Source organism: Sebastes umbrosus, chromosome 17 (assembly GCF_015220745.1).
Source record: "Sebastes umbrosus isolate fSebUmb1 chromosome 17, fSebUmb1.pri, whole genome shotgun sequence".
NCBI lineage: Eukaryota > Metazoa > Chordata > Actinopteri > Perciformes > Sebastidae > Sebastes > Sebastes umbrosus.
In genome coordinates this window covers 165,645-175,800 of record NC_051285.1, presented here as the reverse complement: position 1 = coordinate 175,800, position 10,156 = coordinate 165,645, and the positions used below count along the sequence as shown (strand labels likewise).

The 10,156-nt window shown below is 47.8% G+C and overlaps 2 protein-coding genes across 4 annotated transcripts in view; one reads left to right on the top strand and one right to left on the bottom strand.

The window, feature by feature from the left end:
* Window positions 1–22: 22 nt before the first annotated feature.
* prob1 (proline-rich basic protein 1) lies at window positions 23–3,095 on the top strand. The gene is made up of 3 exons (XM_037748161.1): window positions 23–158; window positions 265–472; window positions 1,450–3,095. Exons 1-3 carry the CDS (start codon window positions 75–77, stop codon window positions 2,901–2,903), a joined length of 1,746 nt encoding a protein of 581 aa, XP_037604089.1. The 5' UTR covers window positions 23–74; the 3' UTR covers window positions 2,904–3,095.
* A 94-nt stretch (window positions 3,096–3,189) lies between these two features.
* Window positions 3,190–10,156, bottom strand: part of slc23a1 (solute carrier family 23 member 1) — a 14,399-nt gene continuing 7,432 nt past the window's right edge. For all 3 annotated transcript variants that reach the window (XM_037748159.1, XM_037748158.1, XM_037748160.1), the window contains 11 exons: window positions 9,208–9,296; window positions 9,050–9,117; window positions 8,715–8,896; window positions 7,674–7,794; window positions 7,398–7,554; window positions 6,661–6,808; window positions 6,463–6,568; window positions 6,231–6,360; window positions 5,786–5,929; window positions 5,529–5,624; window positions 3,190–3,676 (listed from right to left, as the gene is read on the bottom strand). In XM_037748159.1, the coding sequence (XP_037604087.1) occupies window positions 3,423–3,676; window positions 5,529–5,624; window positions 5,786–5,929; window positions 6,231–6,360; window positions 6,463–6,568; window positions 6,661–6,808; window positions 7,398–7,554; window positions 7,674–7,794; window positions 8,715–8,896; window positions 9,050–9,117; window positions 9,208–9,296 (1,495 nt within the window). In that variant the 3' untranslated portion in view covers window positions 3,190–3,422. The remainder of the gene's footprint in view (window positions 3,677–5,528; window positions 5,625–5,785; window positions 5,930–6,230; window positions 6,361–6,462; window positions 6,569–6,660; window positions 6,809–7,397; window positions 7,555–7,673; window positions 7,795–8,714; window positions 8,897–9,049; window positions 9,118–9,207; window positions 9,297–10,156) is intronic.

Below are 10,156 nucleotides of genomic sequence, written 5' to 3'. Positions count from 1 at the left end.
GGCTCAATGATTTCATCCTTTGATCGTTTTCACCTGTGTTCCAGGTGAAAGGTCAGAAAGGGGAGGGGCCGAAGATGGTCCCAAAACGACTGATTCAACTGAAGAAGAAGAAAGAGACAGAGACCATCACTGACCAGGAGACGACTGAGAAACTACAGGTATGACTACATCCTGTCCACCTGTCCACCTGTCCACCTGTCCACCTGTCCACCTATCCCAACCTTTCTGGCTCCTATCTGTCTGTTCACCTGTCTACCTGTCCAGGTGATACTGAAGGATGGACCTGCTGTAAGGGGAGGAGCTAACAGTGAGGTCTCAGCCAATGAGCTGCTCTGCCCCACCGTCCGTCACTGCCCCGACCTGTTGCTACGGCAAAACAGTATGCCCGCCACCTTCCACACACACTCGACGACTAGCAGTGATGTCGACAGCTACAGGGTCTACAGGGGCCTGGTCACAGGGGCCAGTCAAGGTAACAACACCTGTACCTGTCAGAAAGCCCCCCCCCTCACCTGTACCTGTCTGACAAACAAACTGACCAACAAACCGACCAACAAACCAACCAACCAACAAACCGATCAACAAACCGACCAACCAACTAACAAACCAACCAACCAACCAACTAACAAACCGACCAAAAAAACAACAAACTGACCAACAAACCGACAAACCGACCAGCAAACTGACCAACCAACTAACAAACCAACCAACCAACAAACCGACCAAAAAAACAACAAACTGACCAACAAACCGACCAACAAACCAACCAACCAACAAACCGATCAACAAACCGACCAACCAACTAACAAACCAACCAACGGACCAACAAACCAACCAACCAACCAACCAACTAACAAACCGACCAAAAAAACAACAAACTGACCAACAAACCGACAAACCGACCAGCAAACCGACCAACCAACTAACAAACCAACCAACCAACAAACCGACCAAAAAAAACAACAAACTGACCAACAAACCGACCAACAAACCAACCAACCAACAAACCGATCAACAAACCGACCAACCAACTAACAAACCAACCAACCAACCAACAAACCAACCAAAAAACCAACAAACTGACCAACAAACCGACAAACGGACCAACAAACCGACCAACGGACCAACAAACCAACCAACTGACAAACCAACCAACCCACAAACTGACCAACTGACAAACCGACCAACAAACCGACCAACAAACCAACCAACTGACAAACCGACCAACAAACCGACCAACAAACCAACCAACCGACAAACCGACCAACAAACTGACAAACCGACAAACCGACCAACAAACTGACCAACTGACATATCGACCAACAAACCGACCAACTGACCAACAAACCAACCGACTGACAAACGACCAACCACTTCCTGTCCAGTTTGTGGTCAGGTGTCAGTCTGATGTAACAGCCCCTGAGTTTGTCTCCTGTTGGTTGTGTTTAGGGCCGAACGTTGGAGACATGGTAGGAAACGCGGCACCGCGGCAGCGCCTGCAGAGGTCCTTCTCTCTGGACGATACTAAAACAAAGATGGCGTCCTGCATCATTACGAGCGTTCTGTCAAAGAAGATGCAGGTGGAGCAGAACACCTGTAAAACCTCGTACCTGCAGAGGAAGGCTGCGTTGTTACCCGCCCCCCCCCAGAGGGCGCGGGAGGCGGCGGGCGTGTTCAGAGCGCCGGTTCATATGGTCAGAGACGTGAGGAGTTTAGTTAAAAACACCCACAGTCTCTCGTTCTCCTCGGCAACATCTGACAACAAGCCAGCCAGCTTCAAGGTGATCGGTCAGGACGCCAGTCCCCCGCCGACCTACCAGCAGGCCGTAGGTCACGACGAGACAAAGCGCCGCTGTCCGGCTTCCTCCAGAGGACACGTCGCCAAGGTCGCGGCGTCTCTCAGCCAATCACAGGACAGGCAACAGAGCGTCAGCCGTCCAATGACACAGCAGAGACGAGGCAGCGAGCCAAGCAGAGGTCAGGTGGATGATGTCACCTGGCCTGTAGACCCGCCACCTGTCAGCAGCGACCTGTCAGAGGTTAGCCAATCAGAGGGAGGCAGAGGTGTGAGTCACCAGGACGGGACCTCCCTCCAGCCTCCAGTCTCGGCCCAGGAACAGAGTCCCATCCTGGCTGTGTCCTCCCAGTCAGCCCCCCAGCAGATCCTCCATCCATGTTTCTACACCCCCACCGCCCTGCCAGCCTTCCCCCCCATCCTGCACCCTCACCTGGGGCAGGTCGGCTACCCGCACACCCCCCTGAGCTACATCCAGACCCGACCTGTTCCCGTCCTCCACTGGTCCACTGGAAACACCTCTGACCAACTGGACCACGTCAACAGGACCGGCCCGCCTCCGTGGACCCGGACCGCAGGAGACCAGGAGGGCAGCGGCAACACGGTGACGCCAGCAGCACGGCAACAACACGAGCAACTTCAGCAGCAACTTCAGCAGCAACTTCAGCAGCAACTTCAGCAGCAACGGACGCTTCAGCCTCAGTTTCTCTGCACCGTTCAGGGTTTCTTACCTGCACAGGTGGGCAGTGACTTCCTCGCTGACATCACGGGTGCTGCCGTCCTCAGTGGCCCCGCCCCCTGTCACATGATATTAGATTCTAAAAGTGGGCGGTACTTCTACGTGGCCACGCCTCCGCCGCCTCAGAGGAAGCTGCTGCTGGATCCAGAAACCGGTCAGTTCATCAAGGTGTTCCTACCTGCTGCCAGATCCGCCCCCAACGCCGGCGTGCTCTTGGCGCGCTGTGCCATAAACCCCGCCCCCATCACCATAAACCCCGCCCCCGCCGTGCTGTCAGTGATGCCGTTCCAGCCGACGGTTGGCGTGCCCTCCCTGTATGCCGCCCCCTGCCTCCCCTTCGCCCGGCACACACCGGCAGCCAACATGTAGCTACCGCAACGCCATCTGTGTTCAGCTGGAACTTCAGCGATGAAATGACGTAAAAACACAAAATGATTGTTGTTGTTTTTTTATTTAGATTGTCTCTATATATAATATAATATAATATATATATATATATAAGTGAATGTTATCAGCCTCACTCGTAGTGAAGAGTATAAAACACGTAACTTTATATTAAAATGAGCTGCTGTCGGTTTGTTTTTTCACGTTTTGCACATTTTTACACGTAATAATAAAAACACGATGTATTTTCTGATGTTATAAAAAATAAATGAAAACTAAGAACTAGTCGTGATGTGAATATTTGAAGGTTTCCATGGTTACACAGGCTGCAGATGTTTAAGTACAAACAATAAAAACATCACCAGACGGGATGATGTCATCACCAGACAGGATGATGTCACCACCAGACGGGATGATGACTAAATATTGAATTCCATTAGAGATTAAAACAGTTCAGTCGGGTCACAGGTTCGATTCCCGCTCAGTGACCTGATGACATCACAGTCAAACCTTGGTACTGGGCAGGTTGGTGTCAGCAGCTTCGTCCTCTCCTCCTCCTCCTCCTCCTCCTCTTCTCTCCTGGACCTCCTCCTCCTCCTGGTCAGACGCCCAGAACCCTCTGAAGGAGGGGCTGATGGGAAACCGTCGGAGCCAGCGGGTCCGTCTGATCACACCCATCCCCACAGGAAGATCATAGGAGGAAGAGGAGGAGGAGGAGGAAGCCCTCCACTCCACTAAACCTCGCTCCTGTCGAGAACCTGGAGACACAAACCACAACAAACCACCGACGGCCACATTTGATCTTTATCATATTTACTCAAATAAAATCTCAAATAAAGGCATAAATAAATCTAATAAACTGTCTGTTGTAGTAACACACTGGAGCCACCAGGTGGCGGTATGTAGCTACATGTGGAGTTCCTGAAACAGATTCAGGCCTTTTACTTTATTTACTGTTTCATATCAAATCTGTGTTTAACTGTAAATTAAAGTCAAATGTACAAACATGAAAGAATCTGCCAGAGAAGATACACACTAATACAACACACTGTGTTCATGGTGAGTATTAATGTTAGGATGTGTGTTGATGTGTTATTAACAATATGAGTATTAATGTTAGGATGTGTTATTAACAATATGAATATTAATGTTAGGATGTGTTATTAACAATATGAGTATTAATGTTAGGATGTGTTATTAACAATATGAGTATTAATGTTAGGATGTGTTATTAACAATATGAGTATTAATGTTAGGATGTGTTATTAACAATATGAGTATTAATGTTAGGATGTGTTTTTAACAATATGAGTATTAATGTTAGGATATGTGTTGATGTGTTATTAACAATATGAGTATTAATGTTAGGATGTGTGTTGATGTGTTATTAACAATATGAGTATTAATGTTAGGATATGTGTTGATGTGTTATTAACAATATGAGTATTAATGTTAGGATGTGTGTTGATGTGTTATTAACAATATGAGTATTAATGTTAGGATGTGTGTTGATGTGTTTTTAACAATATGAATATTAATGTTAGGATGTGTTATTAACAATATGAATATTAATGTTAGGATATGTGTTGATGTGTTATTAACAATATGAATATTAATGTTAGGATATGTGTTGATGTGTTATTAACAATATGAATATTAATGTTAGGATATGTGTTGATGTGTTATTAACAATATGAATATTAATGTTAGGATATGTGTTGATGTGTTTTTAACAATATGAATATTAATGTTAGGATGTGTGTTGATGTGTTATTAACAATATGAGTATTAATGTTAGGATATGTGTTGATGTGTTATTAACAATATGAGTATTAATGTTAGGATATGTGTTGATGTGTTATTAACAATATGACTGTATGACAGTAGATTGAAATAAAGTCACTCACAGTGTTTATGTTTGTTTGTTTTCATCACTATGAGACATATTCACCTCACTCAACACCGTCGCCCACGGCAACAGCTGGCCGTGTGTGTGTGTGTGTGTGTGTGTGTGTGTGTGTGCGTGTGTGTGTGTGTGTGTGTGTGTGTGTGTGTGTGTCTATTAAAGGAACAGATCACTGTTGTATAAAGCCTCTCATGTCTTTGTGTTCTTTATCTTAGCTTAGCATCAGAGGTCAGCAACCTGCAGCTCTTCAACTCCTCTCCAGCGGCTCCCTGTGGACTCTTTAGGTATTACGGCCACATTGAGGAAAACTAAATTAAAATTCGAGAATAAAGTCAGAAGTTTACGAGAAAAGAAAGTCGTAATATTATGAGAATAAAGTCGTAATATTATAAAGTAGTAATTTTACGTGTTATTTTCTTTTATTCTTGTAATATTCTGACTTTATTGTGTAAATCTCAGATGTGTTTTCCCTCAATGTGGCCCTAATACTCCGTAGTACATTGTCTCCTTGGCCCTCACTGCATTAGACTTATATAGTATAAACTGTGTTACCTTCATCACAGTGATCACATGATTTGATGCTCCAGACAGATTTTTGTGCCTAAAATGTCTCATTTGCTAGTAAAGGTTGCTGACCCCTGACCCCTGACCCCTGACCCCTGGCTCAGCATCAAGTATATAGCTTGATATCTGGTGTGTGTTACCTGGTATCGTGTTGTCGAGACAAAAAGCCAGAAAACCTCCAACAAACATCTCAGTGGACAGAAGAACCGTCAGGATCTGATCCAGCTCTGCAACACCTGAACACACAGAGACCGGATCAGTCGGGTCCAGGTCCACATTACCTACACGTCTACAGGACTCAGGTATCAGCCGCTCCTAGCACCAGGGATGTGGCTCAGCAGGGGCCTACTACACCTGCTGGTAACTTCCACAGTAAGGAGCCCTTTATCAGACTCACCTGTGCTGATGGAGTCGGGGTGCTTGTCCAGGTACGTCGGCAGAGTCAGACCGAAGAACATCGAGAACCCGAGAACGAAAAGGTTCCTGGACGAGTTCAAATCCACCAGCTGCAGGTTAGAGAGGCCGACAGCTGTGATCATACCTGAGAGACACCAGCACACCTGGATTATTATAACATCACTAACACACCTGATCATACCTGAGAGACACCAGCACACCTGGATTATTATTACATCACTAACACACCTGATCATACCTGAGAGACACCAGCACACCTGGATTATTATTAACTCATTAACACACCTGGATTATTATTACATCACTAACACACCTGATCATACCTGAGAGACACCAGCACACCTGGATTATTATTACACGACCAACACACCTGTACCTGTACAGGTATATGTCTCTACAGGTATATTACCTGTATGGTGACTCACCGAACAGCGTGCAGAACATTCCTCCGAGGATGGGATCCGGCAGCGAGGCGAACAGAGCCGTGAACTTCCCGACTGATCCCAGAATCAACATGATACCTGCTCCGTACTGCACCACCCGCCTGCTGCCCACCTGGACACACGGTCAACGATTACACAAGCAGCCAGTCTCAACTCATCCAGATGTTTCTACCAAACAAACGAACCCCTCTCCGGTGGGCGTGGCCACGGTTACCTTGGTGATGCCCAGAACGCCTATATTTGGACTGGAGGAGGTGGAGCCGTTTCCTGTCCCTAACAGACCGGCGATGATGCAGCAGACGCCTTCAGTGAAGATCCCCCTGAATCAAACACAGAACATCAGATACCTGTAAGGGGGCGGGGGGGCGGAGTCTGCAAGGTGAGATAATATCACTTCCTGTTTACGTCTCACCTGTTGATGGCGTGGACCGGAGGGGGCGTGGCTCCAGACAGTCGAGCACAGGCGTAATAATCACCGATGGACTCGACGATGCCCGCCATGGTGGCGCTCAGCATCCCCAACACCCCGGCAACCGTTACCACCGGCAACCCCCACTGGCCTATCAGAGGGAGCAGAGACAGGAAGTTGGTTAACTGAAGAAAAGTGTTCTGATCTACGTTCATCTTCATCATCATCATCATCATCATCATCTTCATCATCTTCATCTTCATCATCATCATCATCATCATCATCATCTTCATCTTCATCATCTTCATCATCATCATCATCATCATCATCTTCATCTTCATCATCATCATCATCATCATCATCATCATCTTCATCATCATCATCATCATCATCATCATCTTCATCTTCATCTTCATCATCTTCATCATCATCATCATCATCATCATCATCTTCATCATCATCATCATCATCATCATCATCATCATCATCATCATCATCATCATCATCATCATCATCATCATCATCATCATCATCTTCATCATCATCATCATCATCATCATCATCATCATCTTCATCATCATCATCATCATCATCATCATCATCATCATCATCATCATCATCATCTTCATCATCATCATCATCATCATCATCATCATCATCATCATCATCATCATCATCATCATCATCATCATCATCATCATCATCATCAGCCTGTGATTGGCTGATCTCAGGGGTCTTACAGGGGTAGGGTACTCTGAACCAGGGTGATGAAGCCATGATGTCACCGCGGGCGTCGGTGCGCGCCATGTGTCCGTAGCGATCGGGGTCGCTCGGCAGCAGGTCGGTCAGAGTGAGGATGTAGCAGACGAGCCACACCACCATGATGGCGAGGATGATCTGAGAGACGCCACACGGTTATATATCTAAAAGGTCACATGACATCATCACATGACATCATCACCTGATGACATCATCACCTGATTGATTGATTAGATGTTTATTGATTTGTTATTTACAGGAAACATTTTGAAGATCTGGACTCGGGTGGAGGTCAGTCCTTTAGTCCGGCTGCAAACAGGAACAGGAAGTGATGTCGTTCTCAGGTACTGAGCAAACAGGACGATGAGCAGAATACACCTACAGAGAGAGAGAGACAGGTAGAGAGAAAGAGACAGGTAGAGAGACAGGTAGAGAGAGAGACAGGTAGAGAGAAAGAGACAGGTAGAGAGAAAGAGACAGGTAGAGAGACAGGTAGAGAGAAAGAGACAGGTAGAGAGACAGGTAGAGAGAGAGACAGGTAGAGAGAAAGAGACAGGTAGAGAGAGAGAGACAGGTAGAGAGAGAGAGACAGGTAGAGAGAGAGACAGGTAGAGAGAAAGAGACAGGTAGAGAGAGAGAGACAGGTAGAGAGACAGGTAGAGAGAGAGACAGGTAGAGAGAAAGAGACAGGTAGAGAGAAAGAGACAGGTAGAGAGACAGGTAGAGAGAAAGAGACAGGTAGAGAGACAGGTAGAGAGAGAGACAGGTAGAGAGAGAGAGAGAGAGACAGTTAGGGCAGGTGAACACACAGACAGGTGAACACAGACAGGTGGACACACAGGTGGACAGACAGGTGAACAGACAGGCAGGTGGACAGACAGACAGGTGGACAGACAGGTGAACAGACAGGTGGACAGACAGGTGAACAGACAGACAGGTGGACACACAGACAGGTGAACAGACAGGTGGACAGACAGGTGAACACACAGACAGGTGAACAGACATACAGGTGGACAGACAGGTGGACAGACAGACAGGTGGACACACAGACAGGTGAACACACAGACAGGTGGACAGACAGACAGGTGAACACAGACAGGTGGACACACAGACAGGTGAACAGACAGACAGGTGGACAGACAGACAGGTGGACACACAGACAGGTGGACAGACAGACAGGTGAACACAGACAGGTGGACACACAGACAGGTGAACAGACAGACAGGTGGACGGACAGACAGGTGGACACACAGACAGGTGAACAGACAGACAGGTGGACGGACAGACAGGTGTCTCACAGTGCTGACAGGCCCCAGTGAGACCCGGCTCTGTCTCCAGCTAGGGTGAAGACAGACAGGCCGATCAGTGAGACAGTTGGAGTGACGGTGAGGGGGCCGATGTACTCCAGCAGCAAACCTGGCAACCCGCACAGACCGATCAGAACCTCCACGGCACTGGACACCATGATGGCCCCCTGGATCTGAAACACACCAACAGAACCTCACAACCTCAGACTGGGAGGTTCTGGTTCTCCAGCAGAGTACCAGAACCTCAGACTGGGAGGTTCTGGTTCTCCAGCAGAGTACCAGGACCAGGACCAATCAAACCCTCTGGAGGACTGATAATCAGGTACCTCTCTGATGCGTGGCTGCCAGATGTGTGAGGTGTTGAGTGGAAGACTCCAGTTCCCATAAATCTCCTCTGCAGAGAAACAAAAAATAAATACCTGTATTATTATTATTATTTATTATTAGTATTATTATTAATGTTGATATTATTATTATTATGTACCGTCACTGGGGCACTTCCAGCGGTCCAGACCGAGGATCGCTTGAGCAGGAATCAGAAAAGCAAACGCACTGGCCTGAAACAGAGGAAGCCTACACAGAAAAAAAACACGTTAGTCTCACCTGACTCCGTCAGTCTGGTCTGACTCCCTCAGTCTGGTCTGACTCCCTCAGTCTCACCTGACTCCCTCAGTCTGGTCTGACTCCCTCAGTCTCACCTGACTCCCTCAGTCTGGTCTGACTCCCTCAGTCTCACCTGACTCCCTCAGTCTGATCTGACTCCCTCAGTCTCACCTGACTCCTTCAGTCTGGTCTGACTCCCTCAGTCTGGTCTGACTCCCTCAGTCTCACCTGACTCCCTCAGTCTGATCTGACTCCCTCAGTCTCACCTGACTCCTTCAGTCTGGTCTGACTCCCTCAGTCTGGTCTGACTCCTTCAGTCTCACCTGACTCCTTCAGTCTGGTCTGACTCCCTCAGTCTCACCTGACTCCTTCAGTCTGGTCTGACTCCCTCAGTCTGGTCTGACTCCTTCAGTCTCACCTGACTCCCTCAGTCTCGCCTGACTCCCTCAGTCTCACCTGACTCCTTCCGTCCCCCCTTGACTCCCTCAGTCTCGCCTGACTCCCTCAGTCTCGCCTGACTCTCTCAGTCTCGCCTGACTCCTTCAGTCTCACCTGACTCCTTCAGTCTGGTCTGACTCCCTCAGTCTCACCTGACTCCCTCAGTCTCACCTGAATCCTTCAGTCTCACCTGACTCCCTCAGTCTCACCTGACTCCTTCAGTCTGGTCTGACTCCCTCAGTCTCACCTGACTCCCTCAGTCTCACCTGAATCCTTCAGTCTCACCTGACTCCCTCAGTCTCACCTGACTCCTTCAGTCTCACCTGACTCCTTCAGTCTGGTCTGACTCCCTCAGTCTCACCTGACTCCCTCAGTCTCACCTGAATCCTTCA